The sequence below is a fragment of the Propithecus coquereli genome, unplaced genomic scaffold (assembly GCF_000956105.1).
Source record: "Propithecus coquereli isolate 6110/MARCELLA unplaced genomic scaffold, Pcoq_1.0 Scaffold340, whole genome shotgun sequence".
Taxonomy (NCBI): Eukaryota; Metazoa; Chordata; class Mammalia; order Primates; family Indriidae; genus Propithecus; species Propithecus coquereli.
Window position 1 is genome coordinate 1,134,950 of NW_012149064.1, and position 22,938 is coordinate 1,157,887.

The following is a 22,938-nucleotide window of genomic DNA, read 5'->3' on the forward strand; positions in this document are numbered from 1 at the left end:
GGATTAACTGGAGTTGCGGGTTGAATTGTGTCCCCCTAAAATTCCAATGTTGAAGCCCCGACCTCTAGTACTTCAGAATGTGACTTTATTTGGAAATAGCCACTGCAGATGTAGATGAGGTTATACTGGAGTAGGAAGGGTGGGCCCTAATCCAATAGGACCGGTGTCTTTATACAAAAGGGAAATTTGGAAACAGACCAGCCATGGCGAGAGCACCACATAACAATGAAGGCAGAGATTGGGCGATGATTTTACACACCAAGGAACACCAACAATTGCCAAGAAAGCACCCAAAGCTGGGACATGGAGCAGATTCTACCTCAGGGCCCTCAGAACAAACTCTGCTGACACCTTGACCTGGGACTTGTAGCCTCCAAAATTACGAAACAATTCATTTCTGTCATTCTGAGCCATGTGGTGCTTGGTACTTTCTTACAATAGCCGTAGGAAACTAACACAACGGGGTACTCTAAGTGTCTGCAGAGTAGGAAGTCATGGAAGATTCTGTTCAGGGCTTGGCTCGCCCAGACAGAACCCTTCATCAGGGGCTGAGCTCCATATTCCTAGACAGGACAGAGTGGCAGGAGGGATTTAAGTGCCTTTTAAATGATGACAACTCCGTTTCCATCCCATAAGCACTCGCCAAGGGCCGTCAGGGTACAGAGACAAGACATTTTTGGGAGGGTGTGCGACATAATTTAAAATGCAAGCTTTGCCTTGATGAGCTCCTGCTCCGGAACAACCAGCCGCCAAGCAAATCAAAAGGCATGATGAGCTTCCCAACCTCAAGGAGCTCTGGGGCTTCCCACCATGGACTCCGGGCCCGAAAGGCCACCTGATAATCTCAGGGTCTCCGCGGTGCTCCTTGCCTGTGGGCCTGATGGTCAGGGACCTGGGCTCAGACTTCTGGTGACATGACACGGCTGTTGTGCCTGGCACTGCTCCTCACTGCGCCTGCAAGTCCTCCCCGCCCATCGCCCTCCAGCAGCACCCTCAAACTTCAGAATCCCACGGTAGTGTTTAGGCGGGGTAGGATGGAAAGCAGTGTACTGAGGGTTGGTTGGTGACCGAGGGGTTGCTGCGACAGGGGCAACGCAGTCCCCTCCGCGAGCTTTGAGAGCATTTGGCAGGGGTCCCTAAGACCAGACACACCTGGCACGTGGAAGCTGACAGTGACACACCCTCCCTGTTTTTTGGCACAGCAGACACAAAAGACTCTCCAGTGGCCACTATCTCACTATCTGTGGGGAGGGGGGCCTGCCACGGCACCACACGAAGGTTGGACACTACCTGAGAGCAAAGGGCAGGAGGAGGTGTGCCGTCTGTCCTGGGGAAGGCGCGGCACGGTTGGGGAGGGGGCGATCAGTACCAGCGTGAGAGGGAAGCACCGCCCAGGGGCCGCCAGGCCGCGGGCTCAGTAGGAGTTCAGAGCCTGCTTGGACCGGCGCTTCATGTGCAGGCGCTCGTGGCGCAGGAGGTCGCAGTTCTGCTTGAAGCTTTTGACGCAGTAGCGGCACTGAAAGGGCCGGGCTTTGTCCTTCGGGTGCAAGCAGCTGCGGTGCCGGGCCAGGTGGTCGTGCCGCTGGAACGCCTTCCCACAGTCACAGCACTGGAAGCTCAGCCTGGCCTTGCCGTCTCCCGGCAGGTCGCTGGGATCCTCGCCAGCGTCCCCTGAGGGCCCCTGCTCTCTCTTCTTCACCTGCTCGAGTCCGGCTGGCTGCAGGTGTATCCGCCGATGCGAGAGCAGGTGGGAGTTGAGGCGGAAGCTCTTCCCGCAGGAGCCACACCGGTAAGGCTTCTGAGCCTCGTGCGCCTCCAGGTGCCCGTCCAGGTCCTCGCTGTCACTAAACAGCTCCCCGCACACCGAGCACTCGTGCGGCTTCTCCTGCTCCTTGCGGCTCCGCAGGTGCCGGATGAAGTTGACTCTCCAGCGGAAGATTTTCCCGCAGTTCGGGCACACGTAGGACTTTTTGGAGGAGGCCTGCACTTCGCCCCCCGCCTCGGCACTGCTCCGGCGGGAGGCGGGGGGGCCGCGCTGCTTTTCCGCAGGGCTCCCCAGCTCTTCAGTGCAGTACGGGCTGTGCTGGGAGTCCTCATCCCCGGAGCTGGACAGGACAATCTCGATGGTCACTTCCTCCTCGAGGCTGTGCTGTAGGGATGGCGGGCCGCCTCCAGCTACAGGAAAGCACGGTGCAGGTTAGTGGCGCTACATCCCAGCCCTTAGGAATCTGACCCAGGAAGGTTCAGCGTGGAGTCCAGAAACCCACACTTTTGCAACGCTCCTTGGTGACCAGGGCGTCCAGCCAGTCCTGCGGGGGCCACTGGTGTAGCCCGTGAAAAGGAAATTCTTAGCATGGGCCGCACTGTGTCCAAAGCAGCCTGGGGACCGCTTTATCCTCTCGCTCCCTCCTCCCAGCCATTTTCCCCTAATCCCCGCCCCCACCCTTTTATTCTCTAGCCACTGAGAACCACCTCCTCCACCCCCCAAGCCCTAAGAGTCTGTATTTGTCCGTGTAAACCCTTGACCATTTACGCATTATTTATTACCACCTTACTTAACCAGGTATAGGGAAAAATTCTATCAGGATATGTTAAAGTACTTAGGAGAGAGGCAGACCCTACATTCTACACATGGAGTTCCAGGAAGGTGCCGGATACCATGCTCTGCACACTTAAAATGCTCCAGGGACTGTGGCAGGCTTCGGACATGCACGGCCCCATTTGCTCCTGGATATTATTATTACACCACGTTAGACACACAAACAAAGGCGATCTGTCCCAGGGAGGAGGGTTGAAGTGGTACTCGAGCCCTGCTGGGCTGACATTAAGGCTGCTGCTGCCCAGGGTCACTGAGTCCCCCCAGCATCTTCCCCTCTCAGTGTCACTGCACTTCTGAGGCCCCCAGCGCTGATGGGTAGAGATGCTTCAGACTTCCCAACCAAGGCTGAGCTGGCTCAATGGATCCCGAGTCTGTGACGGTGGAAGGAGGTACCACGGGGAGGGGTGAGCAGGCAGCAGGGAGTCCAGCCTGAGGTCCTGACCTGTGGCCCAGAGCCCATCACACTGGTGGCCTGTTTCCCCACTTTCGTAAAATGTGGAACTCAGGTCTAGACCCCGGGGTGGGGGGGGGGGCGGTGCTGGGCCCTCCCAGACAGTAGTAAAAACATGGTCGGTCTGGACTTACTGGCTGGGGGGAGGGCCCTGGCAGGTTAGAGCAGCTTAGGGCAAGTGCAGCTGGACAGACAGAAGCAGGGCAGGAAGAGCCAGAAGCTACAGAGAGCAGCAGAGATGACCGGCAGCAGCAGAACCCGTGGGGCGTTTGTCCATCAGTCAGAAGGCAAAGGAGTGGGGCTCAGGGAGAAGGGGAGCCTGCGTGGCGGGCCAGGAGCCTGCCGAAAACCCACACAGTGTCAGAGAGAAATCACCAGATGAGGGCAGAGCGAGTTTCATGCTCATCTGTCCTCTTGGTTTTCTAGTTGCAGAGGCCTCGTTCTAGCCAGACGGCTTCTCTGAGCTTGGGTCCCTTCATCGTAAGGTGAGCAGGACACTGGCAGCCCATCGCTCCAGGCTGCTGGTGGGGTAACTGAGGTCATGCGTGTGACGTACTTTGCGGGCCTCATAGAGTGGACAAGTGGAGCGTCTTAACTAACTTCCATCAGCTGTCGATGAAAGGACACCTGATCGGCAATTCACCTCTGTTAAGTGCTAATGGATTTTGGTGGAGGAAGGAAAAACAGTGCTACAGGAGACTGCTAAGCCCTTGTCTGCTACTGGGTGAGGAGCTGGAGTTGCGACAGCAGGCAGGGCATGCTATGGGCTGAACTCTGCCCGCCTGAAAATTCGTATGTCAGGTCCTAAGCCTTAGTACCTCAGAACGGACTGTATTCGGAGATGGGGTCTTTTAAGAGGCAGTCAAGTTAAAATGAGGTCATATGAGTGGGCCCTAATCCAATAGGAGTGGTGTCCCTACAGGAAGAGGAAATTCGGATGCAGACCCAGAGGGAAGACCATGTGAGGACACAGCAAGAAGGGGGCTGTCTATAAGCCAAAGGAAAGGCCTCAGAAGAAACTGACTCTGCTGACAGCTCAGGCTTGGACTTGGAGACTCCAGAGTTGTGAGAAAATAAATTTCTATTGTTTAAGCCACGCGGTCCGTGGTACTTTGTTCTGGTCGTCCTGGTAGACTGGTACAGACTTTGGCACCAGGAGTGCGGGGCAGCTGTAACAAATACCAAAAAATGTAGGAGTGATTTTAGAACTAGGAAATGGTAAAGGCTAGAAGTTTTGAGGTGTATGTTAAAGAAAAAAAGCCTTGCAGAGACGGCTGGCAGAAACACGGACACTAAAGGTACATCTGGTGAGAGCTCAGACAGAAATGAGGAACATGTTTTTGGAAACTGGAAGAAAGGAGATCTGTGTTATAAAGTGGCAAAGAACTTGGCCAAACTGTATTCTGGTGTTTAGTGGAAAGTAGAAATTGTAAGTGATGAATTTGGATATCTAGCTGAGGCGTTTTCTAAGCAAAGTGTTGAAGGCATTGCCTAGTTTCTCCTTGCTGCTTACCGTAAAATGTGAGAGGAGAGAGAGAAATTAAAGAAGGAATTCTTATGTAAAAAAGAACCAGGACATCAAGATCTGGAAAATTCTCAGCCTCTTGATATTGCAGAAACAAAGTGTACTCTGGAAAGAACACCGAGAGCATGGCTGGAAAATCATGTGCTGAAGAGATAATGTGTACAACTCACAGATCCAATCAGCCATCTCAGGAGCAGGCAGGAAAACAGACAGGGCTATTCAGGAACAACCTAGGGAAGACTCTCCAGTCTGATGGCTTGGACCCCATGAACTGCATGGGAGGGCAAGGTTTTTGAGAATTTTATACCAGCGGAAACCCTGCCAACTTGGACTGAAGGGAACAGAGGTGGGATGAAATGAAGGAATGCTGTTGGACTTCTGGGATTTCATAGAACAGGCCAATAGAGCTATCTGGCTGCAAACATGTATTATCCTTCAAAAGAAGGGAAGAAGGATCCCAAAGGCCACTCAGAGGTTACAGGGCTGCCATTGCCATCACGGGTCCAGAGGGCACAGGCCAGGGGGATGGAGGCATCACCTCCTGACTTTCAAAGGGCAGGGCTGCCACCCTCGTGGGCCTGGAAGGTGGTAACCTGGAGGACAGAACTGAGCCAAAGATTATTCTTCCAAGGGAATTTGCCCTGCGGTAGGTTCTAGACTTGCTGGGACCCATCATCCTTTCTTCTCTCCAGTTTCTCCCTTTTGGAATGGGGTGGGGTGTTACTGAATTGACTGTCAGGATAATGTTAGGAAAGATAGGAAAGAGTTATTGGTCCAAATGCCAAAACATATATTAAATCACTTAATTTTTAACAGTAACTCTATAAGGCAGCTATAACCATTATCTCTGTTTTATAGATAAAAAAATTAAAGCAGAGAAATGAGGTTGTCCAAGGTTTCAGAAGAATTGAGCCCAATGTGGGTGGAGGACCAGCCTGTGGCCATGAGGGTAGCAGCCAGGCCACTGCGAGTGTCCACGGGGGGGCAGGGTGGGGTGTTTGTAGTGGGTGGGGTGGCAAGGCCTGCACCTAGGCCATAGCTAACACTGCAAGAAGGGCACTCCGTGGGCTGGAAATAAATGGTTTCCTGTGAGCTGGAGGGGTTGAGAAAAAGCAGGAAGGATAGGAAACTAGCTGTGAAAAACCAAAATGATAAAGGCATTATTAAAAAAGCACAGAATAGTCTTATAAAGTTAGGATGGGGCGGCTTTCTTAAGCAAGACATAAAACCAAAAAGATGATGAATAAATGTATTTACATTTTAAAAATATAAAAAAACACTTTTATATGCTGCAAGACACATAAACAAAGTTTTAAAAAATCGGAGAAACTACGTGTAAAGACGTAAGAGGAAATGGATTCACACCCATAATTTTCAGTTTCCATGAATCCATAGAAAAAGCAAAGGATGGTTTGGTTATATAAAGTAAAGAGCGTGGGTCTGGAGCCCGACAGACCGAGTTCAGATCCTCGCTCTGCCACCCACAGCCTGTGTGCACTGTGAGCACTGGACCTTGGCAAGTGACTTCAGCTTTGGGGGCCTCGGGTGCCCCAGCTGCAGAGAGGCGACACCATGGCACCCACGTCAGAAGGTGCTGCGAGGATGCAGTGCACAAAATCACGTAAACACTTTATTCTGGTGCAGTGCTTAGGGCATAAAGAGCTTAACAATGTGAGTGGGGCTGGCCCCATGGGGGTGGGTTATCCGAACTTATTAACATCAATGTCGTTAAAGTTGGTATAGAACCCCCACTGCTAAACTTGATTGGCTTAAAAAAAAAAAAGAAAAACAAAACAAACCCCCCAAAAATGTGAGTGGAAAAATGCCAAAAAGAAAAAGAGACAAATGAATATTAAATAGGCAATTCACAGAGAAAACACAATAAACAAAAAAAGATATTCCACCTCAGTGGCAGACACAGTAAGGTTTTCATCCGATGGGCACAAACTGAACAGTCTGGGCGAGTCCCGTGTGAACGTGGGTACGGAGAGGCAGACCCGTCACTGGCTAGCGGCGGGCACGGGCTGGCAGGAAAGGCCTTTTCCGAAGGTGAGCTGGCAGGAGCTACCAGAATAAAGTTGGTGCCTGCTCTTTGAAATCCATCATCTCTGCCCCTTCTCAGGTAGCAACCTTTGGCTTCCTGCCACTGGAGCAGATCCTGTGTCAGAGCTCAGTAAGCGGAGAAGGGAGCTGAAAACTGCCCTATGTTAACGAACATCCAGCCGCCTTCTGCAAGTATGCTGACGGGGCACGCTGGGGCAGAGAGGCTAGAGAAGATTCCCAATGCACTGCAGACAGCAAGTCTGCATGCAAACGGACAGTGGGCCCCTCAGGCTCTTTAGAAAACCAGGGGTGGACATCAGTGCTTGTGGGGAGGGGTCTCATCCCTTCAGATCTACCACGCCGTAAAATACCCTTTGTCCACACAACAGTGGGCTGAGCGCAAATGGGTACGTGCCCGGCACGGAGCTAGGTAAAAATAACACAAATCTTGCCTTCGAAAGCATCACAGGTAAAAGAGATAATGTGTGTCAGTCAGTCTCCATAAGCTGCAGAAAACCACAAAGACACAGTGGGTTCAAGTAAGAAGCAGAGACTTGGGTTTGGTATTTAGAAGAATGTCTGTAACTGAGGAAGTTAAAAACAGCAAAAATTTAGTCTTTGTCTCTGGAGGTGGTGGCTTTTATGAAGATGACTCAGCGACGACACTGTGGCTATTTCCCTGAGGGCAGTAATGGAACACACACTTTCCAGGAGTTCCTTCCAGCTCTGGCATTCCAGAAACCTGCTGTTTAATTCCAGGACTCTGTCCCAGGGTCCTGGCCATCCATGTTCAGGGAAGAAATACACTCTCTACAACAGTGCTGCCTCAGCATCCTGCCTCAGCCACCCAGGAAGGCAAGGAGGGAGAATCTGGGATTGGAAGTCAGCTGGAGAAAGAGCCCAGCAAAACAGAACCAGGGCAATAGCTGATAATGCCGCAGCCGCGATCAGCAGGGATCTCGGAGAGCTTAACTCCTAACTGTACCGTGCCCCGGCACTGTCACCACGCACAGCCCTCCACACCACAAGTGCACCACACACACGTGTGCACACACAACACAACCACCCCACCATGCGCATGCGCACAGACACACACACCCCCGCACGCCCCACACCCTCCTTTACCTGGGCAGGTGCTCTGATCCAGCGATGTCTGCTGGCAGGTCTGGAACTCTGGCACCTGCGGCTCGTCCCGTTTCCTTCTTTCTTCCACCTGGAATGGCTGGAGACTTGGAAGGTCTTTCCAGAGGAGAAAATGGAAAAATTGATTTGTCTTGCACCTCCAGCACTATCTGAGGGAGGTATCTGAATAGATGCCAGGTTGTGATCTGAGGGTGGTCTTGGGCTCCCTCCCGGGGCCTGGAACAGGGTGGCCACTCAGCAAGTGTTTGCTGAGTGAATGAACTTGAAGGCAAAATGGGCCAACTCCATGAACTCGGGTTCCGAAGCTAGACAGAATCAATTCAGATCCTGGTTCTGCTCCATCTAACTCTGCAGCCAGAGACATGTAACTGCCCCAACCCAGAGGCTATTTCCACTTTCTGTGGTAGGCTTTTTAGATACCACTACAGGGTCCTGTATACCCTGTAGATGCTCACAATCTGCCTGTGCAGACCCTATGGGGCAGAGATGGGCCGGAGCTACCACGCCCCACTGAGGCTCTGGATTCTCGTTCCTGGTAGGGATGGTCTGCTCCATGCCAGCTCTAGGTCCCGAAGGGGAAGGAGGTGCGGGGTTGCTGCCAATTCTGTGCACAGCAATTTTCCCCTGAAGGAGCAGATGCTTCAAAGCACCAAAGCATGGAGGTTACAAGTTCTGGTGACACAGAGAGCCTGCAAGAGGACTGGAAACTGCCACTGCTGAGCCCCAGCACCTCCCCATTATTCAGTGTCCTCACGCAGCCCTGTATGAGGCCGGGTGCGAGGACTGACGACAGGTGAGGCATCTGAAGGGACTGCGCTCAGCACCAGGTTGAGACACTCCCTCTCCAACCAGGCTTGTCCGGGGTATCTGACTCTTAGAGAGACCACTGGATCATCAGCACAAACTGGGTGTTACTTATAGGCAGAGGAGAAAGAAATTTCTACTATTTCCTAGTCCCTGGTAGAGGGGGTACAATCCCCATATCTGGCAAAATTAAGATCTTCCTGATTCTTTTTGGGAGAAGTCAGGGACAAGGCAAGACATGCAAGACCAAGACAGAACCTGGGGGGTGGGGGAGGCAACCGGGGGCCGCAGAGAGAGGCCAGGGAACAGACCTGCCTCCCTGGCTGGCAGCAACCTTTCCCCCATCCTTCCACCCAGTTCTGGAATCGTTACTCACCAAAGTAGGAGACCTGGGGCGCTTCTTTCCCCTGGAGGTCCTGCAACTCTGAAACCTGCGGCTCATTCTCCTCTCCCTGGGAGAGATCTGGCTGGGCAGCTGGGTCATCTGTTCACAAAAAAAGGTAAAGTATGTGTTTATCAGTGATCTGCTCCTGCCAGCAAGCAGAGCAGCCCGAAAGAGAGAAGGTGGAGGGATGCCAGCACACCACGGCGTATCGCGGGTACAGCGGAAGTGAAAAGAGACGATAAGTACAAATAATAGGAGAAAAGCGAACACGTTATGTCTGGTTTTGCGTGACAAACAGCCAGGCGAGCCCGATCCACATGTGGTTAGACGGCAGACCATGGTCAACTGGACGAGCTGCAGGTGGGGCTGCTGTGTGCAGATGACCCCTGTCAAGGATAGGGGTGAGCAGAGGGATCTGATGTGGCTCCGAGTTCCCTGATTTTTTTCCCCCTGTTTTTAGTGGAAATGGGATCTCACTCTTGCTCAGGCTGGTCCCAAACTCTTGAGCTCAAGTGATCCTCCCGCCTCGGCCTCCCAGAGTGCTGGAATTCCAGGTGTGAGCCACCACGCCCGGCCCCAGTTCCCTGATCTTATGGGAAGAGGTTGACTCTTGCCCAGAGTGAGACCCCCAAGTTCCCTGGTCTGGGGGTGGGGAGGGTAAGTCTTACTCGGAGGCACTGAGACCCTGCAGTCCTCTTCAATGATGAACTCTCCATAGAAGCCAGTCTGGGCAGGGTCTAGGAGGGACCAGTCCTCTTCAGAGAAGCACAAGATCATGTCCTTGAATGGAGAAGCCCGATTCTGAAACCACAGAACAACAGGGATGCCTCAGTGCAGGGACGAGATAGGTGACTTAGTCCATTCAGGCTGCTACACAAAGTACCACAGACTGAGTGGCTTATAAACAGCAGAAATTCATTTCTCAGAGTTCTGGAGGCTGGAAGTCCAAGATCAAGGCAGATTGGGTGTTTGGTGAGGGCCCGCTTCTTGGTTCAAAGATAACTGTCTTTTCATTATGTTCTCATGTGGTAGAAGGGGCCAGGGAGCTTTCTGGGATCTCATTATAATGACACTAATTCCATCATGAGGGCTCTGCCCTTGAGACCTAATCACCGAGTGGGGCAAAGGCAATACATATAACCTAAACATTTGTACCCCCGTAATACGCTGAAATAAACAATAAATAAATAATTTAAATAAATTTTTAAAAAAGACCTAATCATTTCCCAAAGGTCCTACTACCTCCTAATATCATCACACTGGCACTTAGGATTTCAACATATGAATTTTGAGGGAATGCAAACATTCAGACTATAGCATAGGGGAGAGGGGCCAGGCTCCAGGGTCCGTGCTGCCTCACAATCCTACTCTGAGAACCACTTCACACCTATTTTGTTTGGCAGAATCCAGACAGTGGATGCCTCATGGGGTGGCCAAGGATGTGGCCACCAACAGGCCTTCCTATTCAGGCTGCACACCCACAACTCCCATGGTGGGCTACTGGGCAAAGTCCACCAAATTACCAATGTGCTCACCCTTCAATGCAGAGATTCCATTTCTAGAGTTTATTTCGTACATGTGCAATGTGAGGTCTGTATAAACTCCTTCACCGCAGCATTGATGTAACAGTTAAAGACTGAAAACAGGCCGGATGAGGTGGCTCACACCTGTAATGCTAGCACTCTGGGAGGCCAAGGCGGGAGGACTGCTTGAAGTCAGCAGTTCAAGACCAGCTTGAGCAACACTGAGACCCCGTCTCTATTAAAAATATAAAAATTAGCCAGTCACGGTGGTGCATGCCTGTAGTCCCACCTACTCGGGAGGCTGAGGCAAGAGGATCGCTTGGACCCAGGAGTCTGAGCTTGTAGTTAACTACGATGATGCCACTGCACTCTACCCAAGGTGACAGAGTAAGACTCTGTCTAAAAAAAGAAAAAAAAAGACTGAAAACAACCTTCATGACCATCAATAAAAGAAATGATCATGTAAATTACCAAGAGATGATCATATGTGTTAGAAAGAATGAGGGCCTCTCTGTACTGAAAAGAAAGTCTCTCCAAGGTGTGTTGTAACAGGAAAAGCCCCTGTGCAGAAGGGTGTTCAGATTGCCACCACGTTCAGAAGTCAAGAAGGTCAGCTACTTCTGAAGAGGTAGCTGAGACCTTGGGGTTAGGTGTAGCAGGGAGACTTTTTCATACACTTTAAATAATGGACCATGGGAATGCATCAAAAAACAATTTTTAACTTTCAAAATGATGGAATATCCATATGATACCAGAAGTCCTTTACAGAATTGGAAAGGACTCTAAAATAAAATTTTTGTAGAGAAAAAATACAACTTGTAGGACTTTTGTATTACTAACATCTATGTGAAAAACAAAAAAGAAACAAAATAGAATAATTTTTTAAACATATGTCCTTGCACCTGCCTAAATCTCTGGAAGACTGCCAATTACTGCCATATGGGTTCCCTGGGTGACAGGGCCCAGGCAGCCGGGACAGGGCTGGGAAGGAGAGTTTTCAATGAGTGTTCTCTGGTACCTTTGTACCACCTTCTCCATACACGCACTTTTTTCTTTTAAACTAAAACCTGGGAAAAATACAGAGAGAAACTTTGCTAAATATATATTATGTCTTTAAATGTCAACCCTCAGGAGTACAAGTGAAATTCAACAGTCTTCCATATATTTACAACTATTATTTTGTGTGTGTGTAAAATCCCATCCAAGTAAAAAAGACTGGAAGCATGATGCACGGTGCTGCACTGTGTCGTTGAGAATGTAGGAAAATGGGTCCTCAAACACACTTAGGAGGACCGCACATTTATAGACAATACTTGGGAGCATGTAACAAAAGCAAACTGAGATCCAGTAATTCATTTGCAGGAAATTTTCCTAAGGAAAATAATCAGAGATATATGCAAAGATACATGTAAAAGGACATACAACACATTATTCCACAGAGGTTTCTTCTCTTCTTTATGCTTTTCCCTAGTGTCTGAAGATTTGTTCTGAGCATGAGTCATTTTTATTGCATTATTAAAAATGGTGACCAGCCTGAACAAGAGCGAGCCCCGTCTCTACAAAAATTAGAGAAATTAGCCAGGCATGGTGGCACATGCCTGTAGTCCCAGCTACTCGGGAGGCTGAGGCAAGAGGATTGCTTGAGCCCAGGAGTTTGAGGTTGCCGTGAGCCATAGTGATGCCACTACACACTAGCCCAGATGACACAGGAAAACTCTGTCTCAAAAAAAAAAAGAAAAGAAACAAAATACTCATGTCCCCACCACTAAGATTTAAAAACTGTTGACATACAGTGATCTTAGATTTTCTTTGGCAGGGCAGGGTGTCACAGGTGGGACTGTGGTCTCTGAGCTTTTTCTGCTCTCAGTCCCTCCCCTGCCCTCCACTCTGGAGATGGTGTTTAATATTCAGTGCATGCCTTTTAAACTTCAACAACATCTGAATACAGCTCAAAACAATATCATGATATCATTTAAAAAACTGTTTTGTTTGTTTTCAAATGTTAAACTTGCGTTATACTCACCATCATGGTTAAGATTACTTCATGTCAATACATGTAAGTCTAATTGGTTGACTTACACGAATGTATTCAATTTCAGTGTGCAGTTGATTTCACCCATTCTTTGTCAATAATGTTTAGGTTTCTTCCAGTATTTTGCTATTATAGGCAACAGTTCAATGAACTCTCTTGTCTACCTGCCCTGTCCATATGTAAAAGTATCTCTAGTGTATACATGTAGGAGAATTATTACACTAGACCACCGGGAACACATCTTCATCAATGTTAAATATTTCTACATCATTCTTCAAGTGTAGCACCAAGTACACTCCCAAGAGCAGCACACTGGTACCCCTGTCTCCAAACACCTTTGTCAACACTGGGTGTTGTCACGTGTTGGAGACTCTGGAGATGCCCTCGGTGTGCAGCAACCATAGCATTACAACTCCTCTTTCTCTGGTGAGTGTTGCTTCATGGGTTTATTGGAGAACTAGGTTTCATCTTGTTTGAGATGCTCATTTATTTTCCTTGTCTATATTTCTATTGCATTTTGTTTTTTTAAAATTGGCTTGTAGTTTTAAATGGTGGGTATATTTCACTATTACGACAGAAAGGAAAACACTACTTCAATTTTAAAGTTAAATATAATCTAAATGTGTTTCAATCATTCATGGTGGTATAAGTAATCAGGAATATTGGTGGTATAGGATCAGTATCAAGAAAGTATTTAACAAATTAGTATGGTAATAATTTTGATAAAAGAGCTCTGAAATCAGAAATGTGATTTTGGAACAAATAGACTGATACAGAAGAGAAGAAAAAGTACAGAAACAAAATTTGGTCAACAAAAATTTAATTTATAAGAAAGAACAAAACAATGAGGAAAGAGAAAGATGATTTTTATCCAATGTGCCTGATATAAATTATTGACTATTTAGAAATCAAGTAGATTCTTATTCTTAATTATAATTAAAAAAAAAAATTAGAGAACCAAAAGATTTTTAAAAAAGGTCTGTCAGGGAATAAAAATAAAGAAACTATATGAAAAAATGACTAGCAGATGTTCTACATAAAAATTATAAATATCTGTAGCAATGAAACAGCATGAATGAAATTAAAGATAAATGACAAGCTGAAAACAAATGTTTATCATCTAAGAAAGGCAAAGAGTATACCCAGAGCCCATGTACTGCAACTGTAAAAGCCTTCTAGCCCAATAGAAAAAGAAAATGGACCAAGAAAGTAGGTTTCTAAAAACATACAAGAAGGCCAGGCGTGGTGGCTCATGCCTGTAATCCTAGCACTCTGGGAGGCCGAGGCGGGCAGATTGTTTGAGCTCAGGAGTTCGAGACCAGCCTGAGCAAGAGCAAGACCCCGTCTCTACTAAAAATAGAAAGAAATTAACTGGACAACTAAAAATATATAGAAAAAATTAGCCGGGCATGGTGGCGCATGCCTGTAGTCCCAGCTACTCGGGAGGCTGAGGCAGGAGGATCGCTTGAGCCCAGGAGTTTGAGGTTGCTGTGAGCTAGGCTAACGCCACGGCACTCACTCTAGCCAGCGCAACAGAGTGAGACTTTGTCTCAAAAAAAAAAAAAAAAAAAAAAAAGAATTCTATCAAATGTCCAAATAATTAACACCAATTCTACACAATCTCTTTGAGAAAATTAGAGGAGGGGACACATCCCAGTTCATTTTATAAAGCTAATATATTACCGATACCCAAACCAGACGAAGATAGTACAGAAAAAGAAAACCACAGACCAATATATCCCATGAATATAGATACAGCAATCTTGAACAAAAAACAGCAAATAGAATTCAGCAATCAGCAATATGGAAATAGATTTTTATACCATGACAAGACGGAATTTGTTTCAGGGATGCAAGGTTGGTTCAATATTCAAAAATCAGTCAATGTACTTTACCACATTAATAGGCTAAAAAAGAAAATTCACATGATATTGACTGAAGCAGTAAAAGCTTTGCAAAATTCCACATCTGTACATTATAAAAACTCTCAGAAATACAGAAACTAAGGAACTTCCTGAACTTGATATAAAAGAATTTACCAAAAAACTTACATTTTGTTTGTTTGTTTGTTTTAGGCTAGTAAAGTGAAGCAGTGGGAGTGAAGAAGGAACAAAAGGATCTGTAGCTGGTTGTGACCCATTAGTTGTAAACACCATTGCACTCAGACCAGCCCTAACATTACACTTAATGGTGAAAGACCGAATGAATCCTTTCCCTCTAAGATCAGGAACAAGGCAAAGATCTCTGCTTTCCTACTTCTATGACACATAGTATTACATGTTTTATCCATTGAAATGAGGCAAGAAAAGGAAATAAAGCCATACAAATTGTAAAAAAAATAAAGAAAACTCTCCTTATTTGCAGATGACATGATTGTCTAAAAAAACAAAATCAGAGAAATCTATTAAAAAAATTCTCCTTGGGCCAGGTGTGGTGGATCACGCCTGTCATTCTAGCACTTTGGGAGTCCAAGGCTTGCTTGAAGCCGGGAGTTGGAGACCAGCCTGGGCAATGTCGCAAGACCCTGTCTCTATAAAAACAATAATAATAAAAAATTAGCCGGGTGTGGTGGTGCACACCTATAGTCCTAGCTACTCCAGAGGCGGAGTCAGGAGGATCTCTTGAGCCCAGGAGTTGGAAGTTACAGTGAGCTGTGATCACACCACCGCACCCCAGTCTGGGCAATGGAGTGAGACCTTGTCTCAGAAAATAATAGTAATAATAATCCTCCTTGAACTGATTTGTAAATTCAGCAAAGTTACAGAATACAAAATAAACATACAAAACCAATCATACTTCTATGTACTAGAAATGAATATGCTGACATCAAAATTTAAAACACAATACCATTCACAATTGCTCAAAAAATGAATTACTTAGGGATAAATCTAACAAATCATGTATAGAAATTATATACTGAGAGCTGCACAACACTGATGGAAAAAATCAAAGAAATAAATAATTGGAGAGGCATACCACATTCCCAGATAGAAATTCACTCACTGTCAAGTTAGTAAAAAACGCCAATGTCTCCCAAATTGATATCCAAGTTTAATGCAATTCGTATCAAAATCTCAGTGAGACTTTTTACAGATATGAACAAGATTATACTAAAATTCACACAAAAAGGCAAGGAGACTAAAATAGGTAAAATAATTTTGAAGAAGAATAATAAAATGGTAAGACTCAGTCTGCTCAGTTTCAAGACAATATATAGCTACAGTAATCAAAATCGTATGGTATTAGTGGAGGGGGAAACATATAGATCAATGAAGCAGAAAAGAGAACCGAAGAATAGACCCACACAAATATGCCCAACTGATTTTTGACAAAGCTGTAAAAGCAATTTAATGGAGGAATGAGACCCTTTCAACAAACATTATTAGAGCACTGGCAATAAACATTCGCTGGCAAAAAAAAAAAAAAAAAAAGAAAGAACCTCCATCTAAGTGGCATACTTTATAGAAAAGTTATGGATGGTGGTCTTAAATACAAGTGGATCACAGATAAAGGACTTAAATGTATCATGGACTTAAATGTAAAATGTATAACTACGTAACTTCTAGAAGAAAACATAGAATAAAATCTTTGAGATCTAGGATTAGGCAAAGAGATCTTAGACTTTATACCAAAAGCATAATCCTTAAAAGAAAAAAATGACAAATTGAACTTAATCCAAATTAAAAACCTTTGCTCTGCTAACGACCCTGTTAAGGGGATGAAAAGACAAACCATATGAATAGTGGTTAGCAGAGGCTGGCGCCTTGGGGTGGTAAAGGGAAGCTGATTAATGGGAACAAACATACAGTTGGAAGGAATGAGTTCTAGCACTGGATAGCACAATTGGGTGACTACAGTTAACAATAATTTATTGTATGTTTCAAAATAGCTCAAAGAGAAGATCTGGAATGTTCCCAACACAAAGAAATGATAAATATTTCAGATGATGGATACCTCAATTACCCCGATTTTATTATTATACATTGTATATTTGTACCAAAATATCACATGTACCCCATAAATATATACAACTACAGTGTATCAATTTAAAAAATTTCAAATACTAAATTATATCTTCTGACCTCGAAAAACAAAAAGACAAACTACAGAGTAGGACAAAATATTTGCAAAACACATATCCAACAAAGGAAGAGTATCTAGAATATGAAAAGAGCTCTCAAAACTCAACAGTATAAAAGCAAAATGGCCCAATTAGAATACTGGCAATACCAAGAAAGGGAAAAAGAAAGATAAAAGAAGATAGAGGAAGAAAAAAATAACAGAATATTGGCAAAACCGTGAAAAGGCATTTCACAGAAGAGGATATAGAGATGACAGATAAGCACATGAAAAGACATTTAACATCATCAGGCATTACAGAAACGCAAATTTAAACCACAATGAGATGTATTAGTACACACCTATCAGAATGGCTAAAATAAAAAAAATAACGACAACGCCAAATGCTGACACAGATGTGGAGAATGTAGATCACTCTAGCACTGCCGGTGGGAATGTAAAGTGACAGCCACTCTGGGAAAGGATAGAGTAGTATCTTATAAAACTAAATATTGGCTGGGCACAGTGGCTTATGCCTGTAATCCCACCATTTTGGGAGGCTGAGGCGGGAGGATGGCTTTAGGCCAGGAGTTCAGGTCCAGCCTGGGCAACAGAGTGAGACCTCATCTCTACAAAAACAACAAGAAACCCCAGAGAAATGAAAACTGATGTTCACGTAAAAACCTGTACACAGATGTTTACAAAGCTTTATACTGTAACTGCCCCAAATTGGAAACAACCTCGATGTCCTTCAACAGATGAATGGTTAAACCAACGGTGGTACTTCCACACCACGGACTCTACTCAGCAATGAAATGGAATAGACGAGCAATACATGTTTGACCCGGGTCAAGCTCAACGGAATTATGCTGCAGGAAAACAGCCAATCCCCAGAGGTTACATACTATATGAATCCATTTATATAATATTCTTGAAAACCCCATTTTAGAGATGAACAGATTAGTGGTTGCCAGAGATTCATGAGACGGTGGGAGTAGAAGAGAAGTGGGTGTTGATATAAAAGGCAACAGGAGGGCTCCTTCTGACGAAGCAAATATTCTGTATCTTGTACATGTCAACGTCAATATTCTAGTCGTGACATTGTACTATTTTTACAAGATAGATTTTTACTATATGTTTTATCGTTGAGTGTAAAAAAGTTCAAGGGATCCCTCTGTGTTATTTCTTACAATGGCATGTGAATCTACAATTATCTAAAAATAAAAAGGTTAATTATTAATAAAAAAGAAAAACAAAACTTTCTGTACACCCATGTTCACAGCAGCATTATTCACAATAGGCAAAACGTGGAAGCAACCCAAGTATCTATCGACAGGCAAATGGACGAACAAAAATGTGGTATATACATACAGTGGAGTGTCAGTCAACCTAAAAAGAAAGGAAATTCTGACACATGCTGCAGCATAGATGAACCTTAAGGAATTATGCTAAGTGAAATAAGCAGTCACAGAAAGATACATGCTTCATAATTTCATTTACATAAGGCATCCACAGTAGTCAAATTCAGAGAGACTAAAAGTAGAATGGGAACTGCTAGGGGTGGAAAAAGGGAGAAATGGGGCGTTATTGTTTAGTGGGTGAAGAGTTTCAGTTTGGAAAGATAAAAAGCTCTAGAAATTGGTTGCACAACAATTTGTACTTACTACTGAATTGTATACTTAAAAATGGTTAAGAAGGAAAATTCTATGCTACATGTATTTTGCCACAATTAAAAATAAAAATTAAAAACACAAGACCTCCATGATGATGACCTTTAGTGTACCAGGCAGAAACTAGGTCTTCAGAAGAGTGATACATAAGCACCGATTTATCAAAACCCCAAGGACGGACACCAAACCTTATTAGGTATGAAATTCACAGCATCCTCTTATGTTCTGTACCGACTAAAATACCAATTTTTAGTAAGAATTATGGGTTTTTCCTCCTTTGCATCGACAGTGCACAGCAGGCGCTGACGCGTGCGTGCTGCGCATTGGGGTGTGTGGGTGAGCACCGCAGTTTTGCAGGGCAGACGGCAGGAGCCCAGGTAACCCGGCGAACTCCTGCCCATTCCCAGCTCTCCCCACTCCAAGTTTAAAGTCACATCAAATGAACTGCGTGGAAAGCAAACTGTTCAGCTTCCTACATTCCGTTGAGCTGCGTTAATAGTGAGTCTACTGTGCACCACGCGGTCTTCTGACTGCTGAGGAGCAACAAGACAAAACGGGAGCCACACCTCCTGCTCCCATGGGAGGAGATGAGGCCATCATAACTAAACACACGCCTGCCAGTGGGAAGCGTCAGAAGGAAAAATGAAGGGGATATAGTCAGAAAGCACGGCCAAAGGTGGCAACTGGGCTAGAGAGAGGTGAGTAAGGACACCTGCCGGACAAGCTCCCGCCTGACTCCTCGGAGCACCTGCGAGAGCAAGCCGTGTATAGAGACACCAACGGGAACACACCAGGGAAATTCCCAAACAGCCCACTGCATGGTTCTGTGACAGCACTGAAATTATCTGTGTTTTATTCCTTCCATTTCCTAACATTTCTGAAATACAGCTATTCATGAGATGATTTTTATTTTTGAGACAGAGTTTCGCTCTGTCGCCCAGGCTGCCGGAGCACAGTGGCATGATCATAGTTCACTGCAGCCTCCAACTCCAAGGCTCAAGCAATCCTCCTGCCTCAGCCTTCCTAGTAGCTAGGACTACATCCATGTGCCACCATGCCCATCTAATTTTTTTTCTTTAAATTTTATAGCGATGGGGGTCTCCCTATGTTGCCCAGGCTGGTCTTGAATTCCTGGGCTCAAGTGATCCTCCCACCTTGGCCTCCCAAAGTGCTGGGATTACAGGTGTGAGCCATCATGCCCAGCCATAATGTGATGATTATTAAATTTAAAAATACCCTGTGAAATAATAGAGCAAAAAGTTTCCCTTTTTCATAGGAGGGGAACTTAGAAATTCTGAGAGGTCAAGTGATAGGGACTAAGGGCCTCTGATTTCTGCCATTGTTGTCTGCACCAAGCTTCCTGAAGACAGCCTCACAGTCGGCCTAGAGAGCGGCTGGGACTATGAGGGCAGGAGGAGGGACAGGGTGTCTGGTAAGCTCACGTCCTGCTCGTTTTAGTTTTTATGGGCTGGGGCTGAACATCCTGTGTAGCAGCCAGCAAGCTGGCTGGGTCCTGGGAAGGCTGCCCTGGAGCTTACAGAGAGGCAAACATGTGATTTGCAGACTCGTAGAAATCACTCACCGGGGGCAGCTGGAGAGTGGCCACCTGCTGTGCGTCCCTCATAGTCTCTTCCTGAAGAAGGAAAGCATCTTGTGGAACTGAAAGAGATCAGAAAAGGGTGTCCCAAAGCCAGCCAGGCCTGGCGCTGACAACTCCTGACCTGCCTGGGGCTTTCGTCCACTTCAGTTTTGGTGAGCAAAGAAAATCACAATAGGCCCCAACAGGGAGCTGTTTCGTGGTGCTTTTCTTAAAATGCAGGGTTTCTGCACTTACCTGGAAAATGAGGATTACAAAATGATGCACATGAAAAGCACTCTGCAAACCGCAAGGATTTCTGTTACTTTGTTTTCAGATACAACAATGGAAGCTATAACAGGGAATGCCTAGGTTCAAGTTGGCACTGCCAATAAATAATTAGCTATTTGACCTCCAGTAGGTCCCAGGACCTCAGCTTTGTCATCCAAAATACGGGGAAAATAAAGGTTAAAACTTTGCAGAGTTGAGGTATCAGCAAGGCCTGCTGGCAACGAGGATCACTGTGGAACTCCAGTGTCATAGAAATTTATTTACACATTTATACGAGGGCTGTCCGGAAAGTATCCAGCCATGTAACCGTTCCTGTTATATTAACAATGGCTGGAAACTTTCCGGACAGCCCTCCTAAGTTTATAAACTGCAAAGACCCATTAAAAAGACACCCAAATATTGGTGAAGATGTGGAGAAAAAGGAACCCTTGTACACTGTTGATGGGAGTGTAAATTAGTACAGCCATTAAGAAAACAGTATGAAGGTTCCTCAAAAAATTAAAAATAGAACTACCAAATGACCCAGCAATCCCTCTTCTGAGCATATGTTCAAAGTAAATGAAATTAGTATCTTGAAGAAATATCTCTACTGCCATGTTCATTGCAGCACGATTCATAACAGTCAAGATCTGGATTCAACCTAAGTGTCCATCAAGAGATGAATTGATATAGAAAATTTGGTACATACACACAATGGAATACTAGCAGCGTCCATAAAGAAGCAAATCCTGTCATTCGTGACTTGGATGAACCTGGAGGACGTTATGCGAAGCGCAATAAGCCAGGCACAGAAAGACAAAGACCGCGTGTTCTCACATGTGGAATCTAAAAGTCCAATTGGCAGAGGCAGAGAGAAGCATGCTGGTTACCTCAGCGGGGAGGGGGGCCTTCTGGAGATATCAGTCAAAGGATACAAAATTTCAGTTAGATGGGAGGAATCAGTTCAAGAGTTCTATGGTACAACTTGGTAATTACAGCTTGTAACAATGTATTGTGTTGAAACTTGCTAAGAGAGTAGATTTTAAGTGTCTTCACCACAAAAAAAGGATAACTATGTGAGGTAATGCATATGTTAATTAGCTTGATTTTTTTTTTTTTAAAGAGACAGAGTCTCGACATGTTGCCTACAATGGCTTGGAACTCCTGGGCTGAAGCGATCCTCTTGCCTGAACCTCCCAAGCAGCTAGCACCACAGGCATGCGCCACTGTGCCCAGCTAATCCGCTTGATTTAATTATTTCACAATGTGTACATATATCAAAACATCACGTTGTACACCATAAATATATACAATTTTTGTCAATTAAAAAAAAGTTCTTTAGAAAGGCACTGTTAGGGGTTCCTAAAAGAGTACGTGGTGCAGTACCCTAACCACCGTTATACCAAAGTGTAGAGTGTAGAGTGTGGCTCTGGGACCATCTCACCCTGCTTTATTTTGGGCTACCAGGCGTCGTGTTCTAATGTTTTCTCTCCTGATTGGCAACTTCGCCTTGCTCAGGCTTCTGCAATGAGCCACATAAAAATGAGCTCTGTTTCAAAAGGTGCTTCTTTTACAGAATAACACTTGGAAAGCTGTACTATAGTCTCTTGATTTAGAGAAAAATCCCAGAGGTTAACCCTAGATGTGTTAAGTCAACATCAAAGCAAACCCAAGAAGCCAGTGTCCCTGATCTTTCAGACCCGGGATGCAAAGCCTTCAGCAAACAGCAAGCAGCTGCAGGAGTAGCTACTTGGAACAAAGGACTGGGACAGGAGCTGATGCAGATGGCAGTGACATTCCGGGGGTCCCAGTGGAAGGCAGACTCTTCACTGCTGCCTGAAGGGGAAGCTCAGGCTGGGAGGGTGTGGATTTGAGGAGGAAGTATTTTTTTGTGTACATGTTCAACTAAGGTTTATTTTTTCATCTCTTTAATTTACTTTCATTTCCCAGCTTTATTAAGGTATAATTGATAAATAAAAAGAATTTTATGTATTTTGTGTACAAAAATTGTGTACAATGTGATGTTACATTTTAACACTGTAAAATAAATCAATCTAATGAACACTTCTATTGCCTCACACACCACTTATTTTTTGTGATGAGAACATTTAATATTTACTCTCTTGGCAGTTTCCAAGTATAAAATTCACTATTTTTAACTACAGTCACCATAGATCTCCAGAATTTATTCATCCTAACTGAAATTCGTATCCTTTGACCAACCTCTCCAGGAATGGGTATTTTAATTCTGCTTTCTCACACCTGCCACCTTCTGGGAGAGGGACTATAGCCTGACTCTACCTTGCGCCATGATAAATGACTACATGGACACTTTTAAGAATCACTTTTCACGCACCAGAACTTGGTGGGACCTGGGCACCTCCTGCCGGTGCTGTAGCAATCAATCAATCAATCAATCAATAAATAAATAAAATAAAAAATAAATTTTAGTCTAAGTTGTCTTACATATTAGTATATGTCAGTGGTTTAAACAACTCGAGTTAACTGAGCAACTCAATTTCTTCTACTCCAGCTATCCTACAGGAATCCACTAAATAGAAGCTTTCCACTTGGATTTTATCATGCAGAACATATCCTTATTCCAGAGTCTGCCAATAAACCGCCAACAAGTTAGTGATTAATTATATCAGGTGTCTTAAAAATAAGCAATAAAATTATCAGGAAGGTGCGATGTCCAAATAGATTTATCAAACATGACAATACACACGTAGAATCAGATGACACACTCTAAGCAGAAACAACTCTCCTGTTTGTGAAGAAATTATCTAGGATAAGACATGAGTTTTATAAAGCGTTTGTAAACATGTCTATAAAATAAATGGCACAAGGCTGTTGTA

The 22,938-nt window shown here is 45.2% G+C and overlaps 1 protein-coding gene across 1 annotated transcript in view; it reads right to left on the reverse strand.

The window, feature by feature from the left end:
- Positions 1-1,223: 1,223 nt before the first annotated feature.
- ZNF496 (zinc finger protein 496) overlaps positions 1,224-22,938 on the reverse strand; it is a 26,755-nt gene continuing 5,040 nt past the window's right edge. Inside the window, exons 6-10 of the mRNA XM_012650833.1 lie at positions 19,817-19,893; positions 9,619-9,751; positions 8,942-9,049; positions 7,744-7,857; positions 1,224-2,175 (exon numbers count right to left, since the gene is read on the reverse strand). Of these exons, the coding sequence (XP_012506287.1) occupies positions 1,415-2,175; positions 7,744-7,857; positions 8,942-9,049; positions 9,619-9,751; positions 19,817-19,893 (1,193 nt within the window). The 3' untranslated portion in view covers positions 1,224-1,414. The remainder of the gene's footprint in view (positions 2,176-7,743; positions 7,858-8,941; positions 9,050-9,618; positions 9,752-19,816; positions 19,894-22,938) is intronic.